Source organism: Danio rerio, chromosome 13, assembly GCF_049306965.1.
Source record: "Danio rerio strain Tuebingen ecotype United States chromosome 13, GRCz12tu, whole genome shotgun sequence".
Classification (NCBI taxonomy): domain Eukaryota; kingdom Metazoa; phylum Chordata; class Actinopteri; order Cypriniformes; family Danionidae; genus Danio; species Danio rerio.
Genome location: NC_133188.1, coordinates 36758228 through 36778540, shown reverse-complemented (window position 1 = coordinate 36778540; position 20313 = coordinate 36758228). Strand labels below are relative to the sequence as shown.

Sequence of the window (20313 nt, the reverse complement as noted above, 5' to 3'; positions counted from 1 at the left end):
ACCAGTTACACAATGACTTGCCTAATCACCCTAACTTGCCTAATGAACCTAGTTAAGCCTTTAAATGTGACTTTAAGCTGAACACTGCCTTAAAAATTATCAAGTAAAATATTATGTGCTGTCATCATGCCAAAGATAAAAGAAATCAGTTATTAGAAATAAGTTATTAAACCTATGACATTTAGAAATGTGTTGAAAGTGAAAAGTGTTGAATGTGAGGAAAAATATACAGGAGGGCTAATAATTCAGGAGGGCTAATAATTCTTACTTTATCTATTTTCAAGTGTAATTCCAAACATGGGTGACAGTTAAACTAATTATATGTTAAAATAATTGATTGGAGTAAAACTGATTTAAAGTTCCCAGAGAAGAGGATCCTATTAAACTAAAGAAAATAAAAATCAGGCCAAGAAAAAAGCCACAGGCATCTCGTGTTTTGAATTGCTGAGTTGGTTTTTTTGAATATCCAGTAGTGAAAATTCAATACTCACATGGCAGCAAAACACACTTCATAATTGATATGTTTGGGTGTTTTTCAATCCAAAAAGAATGAGCTCAGTGAATGCTCTTTAATTGGTTTGTTTGGTTTTGATGATTTGTTAGATTCAGTGAAGCTCATTGTAACATGAACGACGGTTACTGCACAAACTAGTTGTATGTGTTCTGTGACTTTCAATGACCTATGTGCAAAACAATCATGCACAGTAACACGATGCCTCTTTTCCCACACACACATGTAACAAATCACAGGTTTCTTCCTCATTCTTGCTTTTCTAAATTTATCTAATCATTATAACTTTGTATTTATAAAACCTTGGTGTGTCAAGTATAAAAGAGTACACCCTCACAGATCTCTTTTGTTTTACAATATGGTATTTATGTATATACATTAGAGCAGGGTTTATTAACCACAACCCTGGGGGACCACCAACACTGCATGTTTTGGATCTCTCTTTTGTCTGTTACACCCAATACACATCTTTCAGTATCCGCTAATGAGCTGATGATCTGAATGAAAGGTGTTTGGTATAGGAAACATGGAAATGTGCAGAGCTGGTGGTCCTCCAGAAATGTGGTCGAGAAACAATGAGATTAGTCAGTCCCAAAGTCAAAACTGGAACTATTCTAGTAAAACAGCTTAAGATAGTTGTGTAAAAATTATCCCATCCAAATTAATGTTAGAGAAAAAAATATTAAATACAATTTTAATAAAGAGGAAATATCAAGAGTGCCATTAAAAATGTTAAATTCAGTTGAAATGTTGCACCTTGCATTTATGTTATTTAGTTTTTGCAACGTCTCATTCGAATTTTAGTGTTTTATCTTTCTATTCCAAAAGACATTTGGTGACCACACTATTATTTCAATAAATATAACGGTTTAATGAAACTGTTTTGTTTAATGCACTGAAATATGTACACTACCTGACAAAAATATTGTCGTTGATCCCAGTTGAAAGATCAACAAATAACAACTTGACTTCTAGTTAATCATTTGGAAAAGTGGCAGAAGGTCGATTTTTCTGATGAATCATCTGCTGAGCTGCATCCCAATCATCACAAATACTGAAAAAGACCTACTGCAGAACCAGCATGGACCCAAGATTCTCATAGAAACCACCATGCTGCCTACACTGGAGAGTATCAGCAAGTTTTTGTTGTTTTAAGGGGATGATTGACTAGCCAATTTGCCTGACATGACCGCGACTTTTATAAGCTTTTCTAATACAGGGATTTTTTTAATGATGCAAACTGGATCAAACTGAATCTAGTTGTAAATAATTAACAGGACTGTTTTAGGATGGATTTGCGTATCATGGGTTGGAGAGTCATGGAGATGATATTTGTTATTTCTTAGAAGGGGCCGTAGATCCATCGTCACTTCTTATTTAACCAGGAAATAAAAACTCATTGAGATTGAAGTATTTTCTGTGTAAGTGGTAGCCAAAACAAGCAGCCAAAACTACCCACATTCATATACAGCATAATTCATTTATAATAAAAAACACAATCACACTAAAAACATCTGGGAAACATCCACACACACACTCATACACTACAGGCAATTTAGCCTACCCAATCCACCTGTACTGTAATGCATTCTTCTATGAATACTTAAAGAAGACAATGCAACTCTTTTGTTTAATTTACAATGGAGAGTTGTCAGTTATTAGTCGCAGAGCATCATGATAGAACTAGAAGATAGGAATGGAAACGTTGAACATCTCCATAATCAAGTACTTATAAAAAAAATGGTAAACACTAATGCCTCACCTTAAATGTAATACGACTTATTGAAGATCTGTCTCATGACCACATTTGCTTAATTTAATGAGTCGATGAACAGATTCAAAATGACATAATCTAAATTATTTTGTTATTTTTAATTAAGTAATTTCCCTAAAACATATTTTACACCAACCAAAGAAAACTAATTGAAGACATGTTTTCACTTTCAGATTCTCAGAAGCGCATTGCACCCATCTATGACCTGCTTGGTTCATATGTGCCTCCTCTCTCTGTACTAGGATTACTTGGCAGGGAGAGCTAGGTTTTGAACTTGATAAGAAGCTGTGGAATAATATCCTAGCTAAAACCAGCTCTACCTGTATTTATGACCTTTTGAGCTTTGTTGAGTTCAAAGATGTTCAGAGAATCCATCTATTCATTCATTTTCTTTTCAGCTTAGTCCCTTTATTAATCTGGGGTCACCACAGTGGAATGAACTCCCAACTTACCCAGCATATGCAGCGGATGCTCTTACAGCTTCAACCCAACACTGAGAAACACCAATACACTCTTGCATTTACACACATACACTACGGCCAATTTAGCTTACCCAATTCACCTATAGCACATGACTTTGGACTGGGGTAAATCAGAGCACCTGGAGGAAACCCCCGCGAACATGGTGAGAACATGCAAACTCCACACAGAAATGTCAACTGACTCAGTTTGGGGCTCGAAATAGCGACCTTTTTGCTGTGAGCAATTGTGCTGCCCATTGTGCCACCATGCTGCCTAGCAGGGCCGGAGTGGGACACCTTTTCAGCCCTGGAGTTTCAAGCCTCAGACCGGCCCATCTCAGTTCACGACTGACTATATTAAAATAAGGTCATTTCCAAATCAGTTTCTAATGACACTATCACGTCTTTTTTTGAGAAAACAGCTGCTTTAGAACTTCAAATGTTCAACAACCCTAACAGTATTATATGTCTTAACAATAAAAATGAAAACAATAAGTTACTCTAACGAGAATCGAACCCGGGTCCGTGGCGTCTTAACCTAACATGCTAACCGCTGGACCACAATAGCTGTGTTCAGAAAGGAGACACAACTGAGTTTTATAATCATTAAAATAGATGAAAAGAGAAGAGTTGCGGTAAAATAATGAATAAAAAGGCTGTGGTCAAGTAAATAAATAAATTTAAAAAGTGTGACTGCTGAGAGCAAAAGATTCTGGAGCTACGGACACCGGCCCTCGCGGCCAAAAAACAGACTGGCCCACCGGAAATTCTCCCGGTCCTCCCGGTTAGCCAATCCGGGCCTGCTGCCTAGTATTCATTACACCAAAGCAAAATGTTAAAAAAAAAAAAAAAATTTCGTTAAAAGCAGATAACAGTTGTAGCAGATAACAGTTGTATGTCCCCAACAGACCATACACACACATTTTACATCTGCCCTAAATTGAATTCCTTCTGCTCTTCTTTTTTTTGACACTCTGTCAAACATTCTTAAAATTTCTGTGAAACCCTGCCCAATCATTGTGGTTTATATAATAAGCCTCATATCATTAGACACTATTAGACACTATTAAGCATTTGCCTCATCATTGTTAGCCAGAAGGCAAATGTTGTTAAATTGGACATCTTAACGGGCTACTGCAAATCTGTCCTGGTTGACAGACCTAATGTCTATTTTTGTGTTTGGAAAAAATTAAATACTCCATTAGGGACTCTGCAGGCTTATTTTATAAAATATGGAACCCTGTGATTTATTTTGTCGAGACCTTACTTTCTTTGTAGAGGTGAGACTGCAGCTCTGAGATTGCAACTCTGCACAAGACGTTTGGCCAGCGGAGAAATTAAAATGGTCATGCCCAACTGAGTCTGGTTTCTCTCAAGGTTTTTTTTTTTCGCTTTCGCCAATTGGTGAAGTTTTTTTTCTCTCTCCACTGTCGCCACTAGCTTGAATGGTTTGGGATCGGTAGAGCTACGCATTGATGGATTTGCTCTCCAGTGTTTAGGCCCACAGTAGTGATTATTAAACCACAGTGAACTGAGCTGAACTGAACTTAAACACTAAATACTGAACTACACTGTTCCAATTTACTATGATCTTTTATGTGAAGCTGCTTTGACACAATCTACATTGTAAAAGCGCTATACAAATAAAAGTGAATTGAATTGAATAGGTCTCAAACTCAACTCCTGGAGGGCCACAGCTCAGCACAGTTTTGCTCCAACCCTAATCAAACCCAGCTGATCCAAATAATCAAGACTAGATGCAAGACTACTAGACACTATTAAGGAGGTGTGAGTTGGAGCTAAACTGAGCTGCGGCCCTTCAGGAATTGAGTTTGAGACCACAGTTGTAAATTCAGAATATCACAAATTAAAAAAAGAATAATTTTAAAACTCTAAACTCTACACTAAACTTATATCATTGTCAAAATAAAGAAAGGATTTAGCCTCCTTCTCCAGCCCTGACCAATGGATAGAAATATGAAACAACACATATTCTATCACGAATAATGCAAACCTTCAACTCATTCACACTGTGAAAAATAAATGGTGCCACTTGATGGGATTTTGAGATTTGATGTCATTTACGGTTAAAGTCAGAATTATTTGCTCCCCTTTGAGTTTTCTTTTGCCAAATAATGTTTAACAGAGCAAGGAATTTTTCACATTATGTCTGATAATATTTTTTCTTCTGGAGAAAGTCTTATTTGTTTTGTTTCGGCTAGAATAAAAGCAGTTTTTGATTTTTTAAACACCATTTTAAGGTAAATATTATTAGCCCCTTTAAGCAATTTTTTTTCGATAGTCTACAGATCAAACCATCGTTATACCTTTATAATGTAAAATACCTTTATACATTATACAAGTTGCCTAATTAACCTAATGAACCTAGTTAAGCCTTTAAATGTTACTTTAAGCTGTGTAGAAGTGTTTTGAAAAATCTAGTAAAATATTATTTACTGTCATCGTGGCAAAGATTAAATAAATCAGTTCTTAGAAATGAGTTATTAAAACTATTATGTTTAGAAATGTGTTGAAAAAAAATCTGCCCTCCTTTAAATAGAAATGGGGGGGGGGACAGGGGGCTAATAATGCAGGGGGGCTAATAATTCTGACTTCAACTGTATATAAGAATGAAGCTGAACATCTCAAACAGCAAACCAGCAGAAATGTTCATATTTAATCAATAATCTGCATAAAGCTGTAAAATCCAGCAAATGATTCATTCCTTTTATAGGAGGGACAACTTCACAGGGAGTCGATTTCCAACTGCTGCTGTTGTTTTAATAAGACAGTGATTGAAATCTGTGTTTGATTTTATAAATGTCACACGTTTCTACACAATAAGCCATTGTTAGACTGAATAAGATTTTCCATCTGAGATGCAGCTGTGGTATGACCCTGAAGTAACCTGAAGAACAGGTTAAAACAGTACATCTTTATTCTCTTCTGAAGTGATGTAACACCTTTTTATTTAGACAACGATCAGTTATACTCATAACTAAATACACACATTCCAATAATCCGTGCCTGAAGCTAATTCTACAGTACAGAAAAGCCCTTGTGTGTTTGGATAATTTAGCAATCCTCCACCAGTTTTAGCTCTTTTAAAAAGCATGTTTTTAATGCATGTTTAAACCCATTCATTCATATCACACATATTCACTGTCACTGGGCATATTGCAAACATGCGGTACTGACAACAAGTATTATCATGGCTGCTGTGGTTTTCATTCTTCTATTTTCACTGGGAAAAGTTTCAATTGAACAGGTTTGAAATAGGAGTTTGCATGTTCTCCTTGTGTTCCTGTAGGTTTCCTCCGGGTACTTCGGTATAGATGCACTATAATTGAATTGGGTAAACAAGATTGGTGTATGAGAGCGTGTGTGAATGTATGAGTGTTAGGGTGTTTTCCAGTTTTGGGTTGCACCTGGAACAACATTTACTGCTTAAAAAATATATAACGGAATAGTTAGTGGTTCATTCCACTGTGGAAACCTCTGATAAATAAGGGACTAAGCCGAAGGAAAATGAATGATGAATGATGTTTAATACCTTCTGACTTGCACTTAGTTTATTGTACTGTTTCTCAACCACATTTCTAGAGCACCATCAACACTGCATGTTTTGGGTTTCTCCTTTGTCTGTCACACCCATTACACACCTTCAGTCTCTGCTAATGAGCTGATGATCTAAATCAGGTGTGTTTGCTTAAGATGATTGCTGCATCGCATACTTATATTACGCCCTAAAAGTATGTACTTTTTGAGTGTGTAACAGAAGAGTATGCAATATTTGGGACACACTGCTTCCTCGTTAACAGATTGTTATGTAGCTTAGTTACGAGCTTTGTCAGTCATCCAAGTGTAACCCCGCCGGTCCTACGCCACCCAACCCGCTTCGAGCTGGTTTCGAACCGGCGACCAACTGCATGGGAGTCGGTTGCTCTAACAAGGAGGCTAAAGACCATGGCCTCTAGCGTCTGTTACTAGAGCACCTTTAGAGGTTTACCTGCACAGCACACATTAGCTGGCCTCCGTTACACTCACCACCCAAAACCTCACTCCCATCCGGGTCACGGCACCAATGTAACCCCGCCGGTCCTACGCCACCCAACCCGATTCGAGCTGGTATCGAACCGGCGACCTTCCGCATGGAAGTTGGGTGCTCTACCAAGGAGGCTAAAGACCATGGCCTCTAGCATCTGTTGCTAGAGCACCTTTAGAGGTCAGAGGAGTGAGGTTTACCTGCACAGCACACATTAGCTGGCCTCCGTTACACAAGCATCATCCACATGTCTTTCATATTTAATTACCTTATTTAAAAAGCAGCGGCAAAAATTTTCTGTCATTCACAAGTCTTTCATGCAAAAAAGTCTCCTAAGGTCTTTGGGTAATGCATTCAAAAGGTATGTTAAAACACACACATTGTTGTTGCAGATGAAACACAACATGGAAAATGCGGTTAAAAGTGTTCCAGTTGGCTAGATATTGATTAACAGTCATTCAAACAGCTTTACTGAATCCTCTCTACTTGACAGTTTGTCTCGCGTGTCCGCCATGTTTGTAGGTTATTTACACTTTTTACCCGCATTTGTAGTTCTAATCAATTTCACATCCAACGTGCAATGTATTGTGGACAATATCAGCGGTTATGGGCGCTTCTACGTATTTTACCAGATATAGTAAACCATCTGGGAACCTTTAGCATACTATTTTCAACATACTTTGGTTTGGCTCATACTAATTTTAATTTTGAATATTTTTTAGGATGGATGGTATGCGAACTGGGACGCAGAAATGTGCAGAGCTGGTGGTCTTCCATAAATGTGGTTGAATAACACTGGTTTAGAGTAAAATAAAGTAATTACCATAGCTGAAGATCATCAGCCTCTGGAGGTTCTGGTTCAGAAGGTGGTTCTTTAGTGTAAATGTCACATTAACCGCTTGCTTGAACTTCATAGATGCTCCTTACCAAGTAAAGCCCTTCTGTCTGGTTTTGTACTTAGTCAACAGGCTGTCTGTGTCGGATACTTTATCAATGAGCTATCCACAGATATTCAAATGACAGACATTTGTATAAATAGGCCTACAGTTGAAAGTCACCATCTTGATTTTTTTTTTGTTTGTTTTACTTTGCATGCTGTAATAATAATAAAAAACTTTACAGTTTTTAAGCATATAGCATAACCCCATAGTTAAGCTCTAGGAAGTCTCTTTCTGTCCATTTAGCATTGCTTACATGGCACAGGTAGCGGCCTTTATCTTTCAGTCCAACTGGGTTTATTTTAAGGGCAGCATTTCCTTTAAAAAGTTTTGAGATATACAATGAAGTCTGATTGTGGTATTCTGTACTCTGTCAGTCCAACTGGTCTTGTTGGTAGTAGAAACTGTGGATAACTCGTGAGTCATCGTCTCTCTGCCAAGTAACCACAAGGCTGGACAGGTCAGAATCGGGTGTAAACACACAGGCCAGTACTGCCGGACAACCTCAGATTGCCATCAGACACCGTTCTGGAACATTCACCCTAAAAGAAGCTAAAATAATGTGGTTAGGCGTAGATTAATGAAATTCATTAATGTGTTCATTAATAGTGTTTACATTTCTTACACATTTACATGGCAATAATACTTTAAACTAGAAACCTTTCATGTGTTTTGGCCATTGATTTACATGACACAGAAGAGAGTCCTTGAAATGCACATTTGACAAAACAAAACACAATGGTGTTATAGCATGCGTCTAAACAAAGAAAACTCAATTTTGCGATAATGGTAATGCATATTGGATGCTTAGTTTCTGTATCTAAAATTTCAACCAAAATAATAAAGCAAATACAGGACCATAGACAGCCCGTCATGGCACCAGAATGAAGACCCAAATGCAGAATGAAGTTAAAGAGGTTTTCAAGAGTTCACACTTAGCTGATGATTGATTATAAAGCTTGTTTGGCATGCTGCCCTGGGAGAGAGCCCTGAGTTCATAAGATCCTCGAGCCCGGGGCTCCCTCCCGTGGCAAGGCGGGAGGGGAGTTTGAGCTCAGGTAGATCTCGAAAACTCCCCTGCTGTAATAACCAATGAACAGTAAGTGATTGCTCTTTAGAGATAACTACATACTAGAAGCATTTCTATATTGCTGATTTGGATTTGTCAATTAACTTAAGTGGCATGTTTTTGGACGGTGGGAGGAAACCGGGGAACCCCATGTGAGCATGGGGAGAAAGTGCAAACTCCACACAGAAACTCCTGCTGGTTTGGCAAAGCCTGGAACTAGAGACGTTCTTGCCGTGAGGCAACAGTGCTACGCACTGGGCCACCGTGTCACCCATCTAGGGAGTAGGGGGAGTAGGGGCGGAAAGGGGGACTCTTCAAAACGAAGATAGCAGTGGAATGTAACCCAGGGTATTTACAGTAGTTTAGGGGTCGTCTGATTGGAGCATTGTGAATTTGATAATGCAGATCAGGCCGCTAGCAATCATAAGCACGTGATCCTCTTGATGACGAAACAGCTACTCCAGCCATCCAAGAAAGTTTTGTCAAAGCTTTTGCACAGTTCAGCTTTGAAGTTAGGTAAAAAAAAATAATCACCAACAAGTTTCCAACATAATATTAATTTAGTGATTATGGACCCACATTATAGCTGCAGCCAGGAGATCTTGAAGTGGACTGCTTAGCTGCGACTACTGAAATGCGCAAATAATAATAATAATAATAATATGTAAGCTTTTTGATGCTGTACCGCAATTATTGTTTTTTATTATCCTACTGTAAGGGGTAATGTTAGGGTTGGATAGTTGTAATGAAACAAAGTATGTTGTTTTTTATTGTCATGTAGGCTACAATATATTAAATAAATAAATGAAGAGCGGCAGGAGGTTTGTACAACCCACTTGGAGCTCAAGTCACAGTCCCACCCATTGGAAACCTGTTCAATTTGCTTGCAGCTGACCTCCGTTTATAGGATACCTACATTATTTGTGCCTTTAACTTCCCTTTAGTCTGAAGTGGTCGTTTTACGTCATCTAGTGGTGCTATATGTGATAAGCAGGGCTCAGCTTTATTTACCAAATCAAGTAGGCTAATAGAGGGGGTAGGTAACTTTTTTTTTTATTAAACAACAGCAAATATACAATTTAAACATAACATTCAAAAAATACAAATCTAACTAATTACGTTAAAAAAAAAATATATATATATATATATATATATATATAGAGAGAGAGAGAGAGAGAGAGAGAGATTTTACAAATCCTTTTATTAACAAGCAATTATTTAACAATTGATTTACAGCTCAAATCAATTCATTTATAAAAAACAGCTCTTCATTAATGACAGAACACAAGCCATCATCGCAACACCATTCAATTTTAAACACATTAATTGCTTTCATCATTTTATAGTAATTAAAATCAACAATAATTCTTGATTTTACTAGGTTTTTAAAAACTACTACAATGTTTTTACCATTCCTCTTTTCTATTTCATTTTTTCTTGTAATATAAATAGCTGATTTTGCTTGACCAAAAATAAAATTCAATAATTGACATTTATATTTGTTTTGTCTTTTATATTTAAAACCTAATATAAAACATTGTTTCGTAAATAAAAAACCAAGTAAAGAAACTAAAACATTTAAAAGATCAAACAGAGGAGCAAGTCTTTTACAATACATAAAACAGTGAAAAATTGTTTCCCTTTCTAAACAAAACGGACATTGATCACTCACACTAGAATTTATTTTAGTCACAAATGCATTAACAGCTATAGCACCGTGTAAAATTCTCCACTGCAAATCCCCCGATCTTTTATTCAATGGTGGTTTATACAATATTCTCCATTCTGGTTTTTCTTCTTCTACTAAACACAGTTTATCTCTCCACACAGTGTCAGATCTCTCTTTTAAAGTACACTTATTATTTAGTTTCACAATATTTTTATAAAGCACTTTCCCTTTAACTGTACTAAAATCAACATTCCCATTTTCCTTAAAACATAACAATGGACTATTAATCCCAGAATTTTCAATCTTAGGTGTAAGTCTAATGTCTGGGAAACAATCTTGATCATTAGGGAAAATAATACCTTGACTGTAACCTTCAATTAAAATTTTTTCTTTTTCATTTAAAAAACTTTTCAAAACATTCAAAAATTTTGTAACAAACCTCACCGATCTAATTCCCATATATAAAGCAACATTTTCTGCATCTCTTAGTCCAAAACCCGCCTTGTCAACAATGTCTCTTAGTTTGGTCATTTTGTTGAAAATAAGCAATTCTTTTAGTCCTGGGGTATCATCTTTTGTTACATCAAGGCGACTGCCAAGAAGTACTGGTTCTTCAAGCAGCCAGAAAAGAGATGTTGTTGAATCTGCCTGCGAATGTTTAAAAAGTCCCCATACTTTAAAAATACTTTTGTAAAAAGAAGGTATTCCAGTCAGATCTAGATGCACATTATCTGTCAAAAAAAGTGACGCATGAAGATTCAAGCCATTTATTCCACGTAGGATGCATTGAGCTAAAGGCCTCCACACGAGATTTTCAGGCCCATACAACAACTTCTGAACGAATTGTAGTCTATATGTGGCTCCCCTGCTCACAAGATTCACCAACCCTTGGCCACCTTCATCTCTTGGCAGAAACAGAACACTTTGAGGTGTCCAGTGCAAATTGTCCCAAAAGAAATTGACCAGTTCTCCTTGAATTTTTGGTAAGAGTCCAGCAGGTGGATCAACACAAGCAAGTTTATGCCACATAGAGGAACTCACCAAATTGTTAATAATGAGTGTTCGTCCTCTGTAAGAAAGTTGTGGGAGCAACCATTTCCACTTCTGTAAACGACTTTGAATTTTTTCAAGCAATCCGTTCCAGTTTTGTTGAACAAAGTCACTTTCACCTAGGTAAACTCCAAGGTATTTTAAAAAACCCCTCTTCCATTTTAATCCTCCAGGTAATAAGGGAGGGTCTCTTTTCCAGTCACCTATGAGAAGTGCTTCACTTTTTTCCCAATTAACTTTAGCAGAAGAAATCTTTTTAAAATTGTTAATAATACATTCCAGTCTTCTTACATCATCAGTGTTAGTTATAAAAACAATAACATCATCTGCATATGCTGAAAGTTGCACTTGGGCATTACAGTGGGGTATAGAAAAACCTTTTAATTCCGCTCTTATTCTGTGTAGAAGAGGTTCAATGGCAATGGAATATAACATTCCTGACATAGCACAACCCTGTCTAACACCTCTCTGTACATCAAAAGGAGCGCTTAAACCACCATTGATTTTGAGTACACTTTGAATGTTACTATACATTACCTCAATCATTTTTATAAAATGAGTACTAAAACCAAAAACCTTTAAAACTTTTTTCAAATACTCATGTTCAACACGATCAAAAGCTTTCTCTTGATCTAATGAGATCAATCCACAATTAATACCAAATAATTTAGCAACTTCTAACGCATCCCTAATTAAAAAAATATTATCAAAAATTGATCTATTTGGTATAGAGTAATTTTGATTAGGCTGTATAATTTGGTCCAGTACTTTACTTAGTCTTACAGCTAAAGCCTTTGATAAAATTTTATAATCTGAACACAAAAGTGACACAGGTCTCCAGTTACCTATTTTTTGAAGATCTCCTTTTTTGGGTAAAAGAGTAATAACTGCTCTTCTACAACTCAAAGGCAATGATCCTTTATTTAAACTGTCATTTAAAACTAAAAACAAATCTTCACCAATCACTGGCCATAAAACTTTATAAAAATCAACAGGAATTCCATCAATGCCAGGCGATTTGCCATTTTCCATGCTCATCATTACTGTATATAATTCATCTTGTGATATAGGCAGCTCAAGCATTGCATTGGATTCATCATCAACTTTAGAGAGATTTTCAAAAAAAACTGAGTTTTCAACATCCCTCTGTAATACTTCACATTTATATAAAGATGAATAAAAATTAACTGCATATTTGCGAATCTTACTAGAATCTGTAATATCTTCTCCTGTTTCAGACTTTAGTGAATGTATTAATCGGCTTTTTCCATTCTTTTTTTCCAAATTGAAGAAAAATTTTGAAGGTGCATCCATTTCTGAAATATTTTGAAACCGAGAACGAATTAAAGCACCCTTTGCTTTTACATTCAATAAATCTGCAAGTAAATCTTTTTTAGTTTTACTTTCTTCAAAATCAGTGCTATTATTTGTAGAAGCTGTTGTATTTAAAAGTTCTGTTATACTTTTTTCTAACTCTTTCATTGCTCGCATTGTTTCTTTAGTAACATTAAAAGTGTACTCTTTACATAACTGTTTAATTTGTATTTTCCCGCAATCCCACCATTGTTGCAGTGAAGAATACATTTGTTTTTGTTTTTTAAAATTTTCCCAAAAAACAGAAAAAAATTCTTTAAAATTTTCATCATTTAAAAGTGATGTATTAAAGTGCCAGTATGCACTTTTTACTTTCACCGAATTGACAAAAATCTTACAAATAACCGCACAGTGGTCAGAAAACCCAACAGGAATTATACGACAATCTTTGACATAATTTATTTGAAACTTAAACATATAGAACCTGTCAAGTCTTGCCATAGAAATTTGGTTATCTTTGCTATGTACCCAAGTATATTGTCTATCATTTAAATGTACATTTCTCCACACATCACATAAATCACAAACTTGTACTAAATTCTTCATTTCTTTCTGTGAAGCATTATGTGGTTCTAAATTATTTCTATCCATTTTATCATTTTCTGTGCAATTAAAATCTCCACCTAAAAACAATAAATCTTCTGAATTTACATTATTGATAACATCACAAAACTTCTTTAAAAAAATTATTCTTTCAGCTCCTTTATTAGGAGCATAAATATTTAAAAACACCATTGTTGCATGTTCAAACTTGACTTTGACTTTCAAAAAACGGCCTTTAACTATTTCTTCTGTTTCAACAGACAGTGGAGACACTGTCTTAGAAAACAAAACAGCTACTCCTCCACTGTTGTAAGCCAAATGGCTCATAAAAATCTGACCATCCCAATCTTTCTTCCAGTTTATTTCATTAAGATTGTCACTATGTGATTCTTGAATAAACGTGACATCTAGGCGTTTCATTTTTATGAATTCAAATAAACACATTCTTTTCTGACTGTCTCTAGCACCATTTAAATTGAGAGTTCCAATGTTAAACACCCTCATAGTAAATGATGTTTTAAAAATAAAAGAAACAATCAGAAATACTGCAACCTTAACCAAGAACAAATTACACCAAATCTGGTTTTTCATCATTAAGGAGGTTTTTTTTCTTTACTTTACCCACTAATTTCCTTAGACGATAAACCTCTGTGTCTATGAATGCACCTTCTCTAGTCAGAATCTTTACATCTTTCACGAAAGCAGAAACATCTTCAAAATAATCCTCAGCCTCCACGTTTGGTAAAAATTTTGTTTCCCTCAGAAATTTCTTGATTCCCTCAGCCGTATATCTTTGTGTTTGACTTTCACTTTCATTTTGCGATGAAAAGGAATAAACTGAAGAACTGGAATCGGAAGAATCAGCATCGTTATCTGATATTATATAATCAGCCTTACTCTTGTCTTTTTTTGCTTGTTTGATCATTTTGTTTTCACTGACTTTTTTTCTTTTATTAGGAACTTTAAAGATTTGCTCTGGTTCAATTTCCATTTCCACTATCCCTTCACCTGTACTTTCCTTAGCTGTTCCAGCTGTGGAAAAAGTTGCCTTTTGGCTACTTGTGTCATCCTTAGAATTGATTGAGGTTTGAACAGCAGACGAGCCTGCTACTACCTCTGCCATAGTAGGAGCCACCGCACCTCCCCCGCCTCTCTCCTCAGAGACCGCAGCATCAGCCGCAGGTGCAGCGGCATCTACCGCGACAGACGCAGCCGCAGAAGACTCGCCTTGTACGTCTCCCTGACCTGTCTCACCTCCACTTGTACACGATCGAATTAAATGCCCAATTTTTCCGCACCCGAAGCACTTCATTATGCTCTCGGATGTTGCGTAAATGGTGTAATTGAACCCATCTACTTTGACATTAAACGATAGGTTTAATTCGTCATTGTTGTCTTTCAGAATCATATAAACTTGTCTTCTAAAAGACATCACATGTTTAAGCATGGGTGATTTACACCCAAGAGCAATTTTCCTGATCGGTGAAACTAATTTGCCAAAAGAAGATAATTCTTTTGCAATGCATGCATCGGAAACAAACGGAGGTATGTTTGACACAATAATTTTCCTGGATGGACTACTAAGAGGAAGTACAGGTATGAGTTCATCATTTATCACCACTCCTTTTTGCACAATCTCATTAGTTTTTTCTATCGTGTTCAAAAACAAAACAACCGCATTGTTCATCCTAGAAGCTGAAACCACCGATGAACATCCCACTACTTCGCCAACCGCTAGAATACAATCTTCCACACTGGCCTTACACATGATTTTAATTCCATGACGCCGAGTCAAACTTTCACAAACTGCGTCTCCTGACGACGCCATACCTCCCGGCAACAAAACACGCCGGGAGTAAACTCACTACACTCACAAACACTAACCAACAGCACACGTATACAAACAACAAACAAAGAAAGAAAAGTTAGAAAGAGAACCATTCAAACTCACCGCACTTTCCCAACACTCGCTCACCACACACTCGCTCAGGCACATGCGCACACGCACAGAGAGAGAGAGAGAGAGAGAGAGAGAGAGCGAGAGCGAGACAGAGATAGAGAGTGAGTGAGAGAGAGAGCGAGAGAGAGCGAGACAGAGATAGAGAGTGAGTGAGAGAGAGAGCGAGAGAGAGCGAGACAGAGATAGAGAGTGAGTGAGTGAGAGAGAGAGAGAGAGAGAGAGAGAGAGAGAGCCTATATAAGTTAAATAAATAAAAAAGACAATACAACATAGACATCTTTACAATGATAATATGTTTTAACCAATCAAATTGACAGCAAGTTTACTAATCAATTAACTTTAGCTCCTTAGCCACTATAATTGTATTTTTACATTTTTCGTTATTAATTTATTGGAACAATTCTATATTCAAATGAAAATCTATAATAGCAACCTATAAACAAGATTTAGAGTTATTTGATCTGCATTTGTAAACATTAAATTTTCCAAATAAATTAATTATAAAAAGATTAATTAAATTCAACGGATAAAGTGAATTCAACAAAATCAAAAATAACATATTTGGGGGTCAAATTACAACTAAAACCCGACTTATTTATTTAATTAAAAAAAAAATTTGGACATATAATGATAGATCTTCCCTTTTTTTTTTTTTTTGAATGTTCACATTCATAAAAAGGTGAATCAAAGACGGGTGATGTAAACATAATGAACAATTTCCGGGGGTGGATAAGTGGATAACCTGTCGAGCTGGAACCACTGAAGTTGCGAAAACACAATGTAGGTAACGTTTCGTTGACTTAACTCATTTAATAATGGCATTTATACGATTTAATTGTCCCCATATGTAGTTCTGTTTGTCAGTGTAAGCTATATTTGTTTCTATATGCTTGTATCATTTTTATAAATGATGTGGCTACTTTGCAACTGGTGAAAAATATATTGAAATTCTGATAACTTCAATCATTTGTACCGATGTTATGTAAGTACCGAGTGCATATGACACTTATACGTTTAGTCTACATTAATGCAAATTTAATGATTAGTTTTTTAGCCAATGCAAGTTTTGTTTTCACTTCACCTTGTCTGTGTGTTGTTGAGCAGGAAGTGATCCGCTGATAGGCTACCTGTTATCTTATGTAATAGGCTACATATGTAACAGTTTTTTCTAACATTGCTAGCTGCTGCTTTTTCTCGTTTGTCTGTTTATAGAAGACGTTCTTAAACTTGGGTTTAGGAAATGCTCCATCTTCTATTTTGTATTTTAGCCAAAAGCGCTGGTAAGTAATTTCAGTGATAAATTCCTTTATTGAGTCATGATAAAATTGTAGTTGCAGCTCATATATGGATATCTCTTTCAAATGAAATCAAAATCAAATCTGAATATTTTCCATTTTCAGCATCTTTTATTGTCAGCGCACCAAATAATGCGGTGATTGCAGTCAGGGGTCGTCCAGCTGTTCTGGGTTGTTATTTCATGCCAGACCCTGATCTATCCAGTCTTTCTATTGTTTGGCAAAGAATGGAGGATTCAAGGCTGGTGCACGTTTTCTATGATGAAGAAAACCTGCAAGAACAACAAAGTGCAGAGTACCACAGCCGGACCTCACTGTATATTTCAGAGCTTAATAAAGGGAACGCCTCTCTCAGGATAGATGGAGTTGGACTAAAGGATGAGGGTTGGTACGTGTGTAAAGTGAGAAACAAGAAAGGAGCAGGAAAAGTCAAAATAAAACTGGACTATGGAGGTAATTGTAAATCCTCTTTGTAATTTGTACCACCCAATACATTATTATTAATTTATTACAGCTAATGCCATGGATCATATAATATAAGAAAATAGCTGTGCTCTGCGCAGTGTTGATTAATCAGTGTGAATTTTTCTATATGTTTCTCAGCCTTTTATTCAGAGCCCAGATTAAGCATCCATGCAAACTCCTCCTCAGTGAGGGTGCAGTATGAGACGGAGGGTTTCCCCAAACCTGAGGTGATCTGGCAGGACGAACACAACCAGAGCCTCAGTCATCACCTGGAGCTCCTTGACCACACAGAAGTTGGACTTTATTTAGTAAAGAGCAGCTATGAGGCCCAGACACCAGTAGTGAAAGTCACATTTATACTAAAGAACCACCTCCTGAACCAAAAGCTGCAGAAATCAGTGATCTATAGTAAAGACTTTCTCTCTATCTTTACATTTCTTCAGATTTTCATCATAGATTTTGATTTACGCTTGTGAAGTGTAAATGTATGTTTCCATATTCAGGTCCAAATACTTCAAAACAGAAAACACCTTGTATTATAAGTAGAAACAGGTTACATTTTGGAAATACCTTAACCGTATTTCACTCTTGAAAATAAATTAATCATTATTGGCAGGCATTAAAGGGTCTAGGAAGAACATTTTAAGATCCATGGCATCATTTTAATCCACTAAAATGATCTTTATATAGCTAAAATGCACTTCATATAGTGGACAAATAATTCTTTTACCAAAAAAATAAAGGAACCAAACATATTCCAAATTTTTGTTGAATTATTATTATTATTATTATTATTTAGTACAGTATGTTTAGTATATGCAATGAAAGTATTTGGTATAAAATCTCCTCACTTTTCAGAAATGCTGACTAGTGAATATTTACATTTGTGTAAGTATTAAGACTAGAGTTTGCATATTCATTAACTTTAGGTAACACTTTAAAACAAGGTTCCATTATTAAAGCAGTGCTTCTCAACCACTTTCCTGAAGGACCACCAGCTTTGCACATTTTCCACGTCTCCTAAACCAAACACACCTAATTCAGATCATCAGGTCATTAGCAGAAACTGAAAGACTGTGGCTGTGACAGACAAAGGAGACATCCAAAATATGCAGTGTTGGTGGTCTTCCAGAAATTTGGTGGAGAAACACTAATCTTTATACACGAATGCCAAACTTAAAGAATAGGTTGCCCAAAACTGAAAATTCTGTCATCGATTACTCACATTTAAAAAAAACTATCTCACTTGAGGGCGAGTAAATATTGAGTCAGTCTTTATGTTTTGGTGAGCTATCCCCTTATTGAAGATTTATATATCATCGGTGCCCAAACTCAGTCCTGGAGGGCCGGTGTCCTGCACAGTTTAGTTCCAACCCCAATCAGACACACCTGGGCTAGTTAATCAAGGCTTTCTAGAAACATCCTTGCAGATGTGTTGAGGCAGGTTGGAGCTAAAATTTGCAGGACACAGGCCCTCGAGGACAGAGTTTAGACACCCCTGTTCTATATGAACAAACAATGAACCATACATTTATTGCAGTATTTATTAATCTTAACATTAGTTAATGAAAATACAGTGGTTCACTGATAGTTCCTGCAAACTTGCATTAACTAATGTTAACAAGCTCAAGTTTGGAAGTTTTAAATAAATTATTAAATGCTGAAATGAACAGATGTGTCTGTTTTAGTTCCAGGAGACACTGAAGATGGAAGCATTGCAGTCATTCTTCTCTCACTTGCATGCATCATATTGAGTGGACTCATGGGAGCATTACTATTTACAAGATGAGTGGGGCGAGGAGCACATCCATATTACCTTAATATGCTAAATGTGAAAAGGAATATGAAGGCATGGTACTGATTCTTAACCATTTCAAGTAAGCATTAATAACAATATAATAACTTCATGAACAAAACAAACCAATAAAAAAAGCCCTAATTTATATAAAAAAGCCACATTCATGTCTTTAAACTTCTCTGGAGTACCAGTTAGATTGCATCTGAATTTCCTAATGTTACGATCACATCTTTCATCTAATCTACAGCTGTACTTACCCATTGTTAACACCAGCAAGTGACCTACTCAGAACTGCAGCTTCTCCACGATGGACGTCCTGCTTTCTCCAGCCTCAGGCGTCTAGACTGCAGCTCTGCGCAAGAAGATTGGCCAGAGGTGAAAGTTTGTTCCACTGTCGCACTAGCTTGCTTGGTTTGGGACTTGTGGAGCTTGATATCGTTCGATATGCGCTACAGTGTTTAGGCTTTCAAGAGTGACATTTACATAAGACTAAACTGAACTTCAACTGTGGAACCTGAACTGACATGGATTCGATTTAATAAAACTTCTATGCAAAGCTGCTTTTACACGATTTCCATTATACAAGCACTATAGAAATAAAGATGAATTGAATTGCTTGCCATTTCATTTTCAATGAATAACTCTTCACCAATGATGTTTATTATATTTGAACTTTCACATGATTTTACAAATTATGGTGGTTACTGTATTTTTTGCTATTTCACACATCTGTATCTGCAAATTGTAAGTGCTCATAAATGAATCCGTTCAAATCCGATTTAAATTGAATACAACAGTATTGTAACATTATATTCTTACACAGTACTATAGTATTGTATGTATAATTTCACGAGTAATTTATTCATTTATATATCATTTCTGTATTAGGTGCTTGGTGCTAAAGAGATTTTGTTCATATTTCTGTGTATGCATGCTGATTTTTGTAAATTAATTATGACAGACTGTGATGATAGTGACATTAAAATTCAAATATAAAACCTTTGTTCTTTAAAATATCTGACTTTTTCATTCATGAGCTTTTGCACATTTATTCAATCTGGTTAGTTTGCTTTTAGATTTGGCTAACTTAGTTACAAGCCTTGTGAAAACATTTGATGGGAATGTTTTTATCGTTGTTATTAACTTCCTAAAGCTAATATAATGATAATAGTCCCTACCTAAATTCTTTGTTATTATATAGGTGTTTGTGTGTGTGTGTGTGTGTGTGTGTGTGTGGTCTTGAAAGAGCTTTTATTTTGAAATCTGTTAGCATACTTAGAGTGTTAGTCGTATTGCAGATCTGTATGGAAAACATGTGCAATCGCCGCTTGAAAGGAGCGGCAGTCTGTTTTTATGGTAAT

General features: G+C 36.1%; 2 protein-coding genes across 5 annotated transcripts; one reads left to right on the top strand and one right to left on the bottom strand.

Annotated features, from left to right (window-relative positions):
- Positions 1 to 7560: 7560 nt before the first annotated feature.
- Positions 7561 to 14842, bottom strand: LOC110440192 (uncharacterized). Its single transcript, XM_073920129.1, is given in 3 exon segments — positions 7561 to 7697; positions 7699 to 8281; positions 14443 to 14842. Coding segments are annotated over 3 exon segments (1089 nt in total). The 3' UTR covers positions 7561 to 7591.
- Positions 14843 to 16093: 1251 nt separating this feature from the next.
- On the top strand, positions 16094 to 19569 carry si:dkey-71p21.13. Of its 4 annotated transcripts, none has more exons than XM_073920152.1 (6): positions 16094 to 16174; positions 16607 to 16674; positions 16795 to 17142; positions 17293 to 17495; positions 18843 to 19031; positions 19200 to 19569. In XM_073920152.1, the coding sequence occupies exons 2-5, from the start codon at positions 16635 to 16637 to the stop codon at positions 18906 to 18908; spliced, it is 657 nt and encodes a 218-aa protein (XP_073776253.1). In that variant the 5' UTR covers positions 16094 to 16174; positions 16607 to 16634; the 3' UTR covers positions 18909 to 19031; positions 19200 to 19569. The 4 variants fall into 4 exon arrangements, with proteins under 4 accessions (XP_073776253.1, XP_001339740.3, XP_073776254.1 ...); XM_001339704.8 differs by having other exon boundaries at positions 17293 to 17562; XM_073920153.1 differs by having other exon boundaries at positions 16094 to 16178.
- The last annotated feature ends 744 nt before the right edge of the window (positions 19570 to 20313 follow it).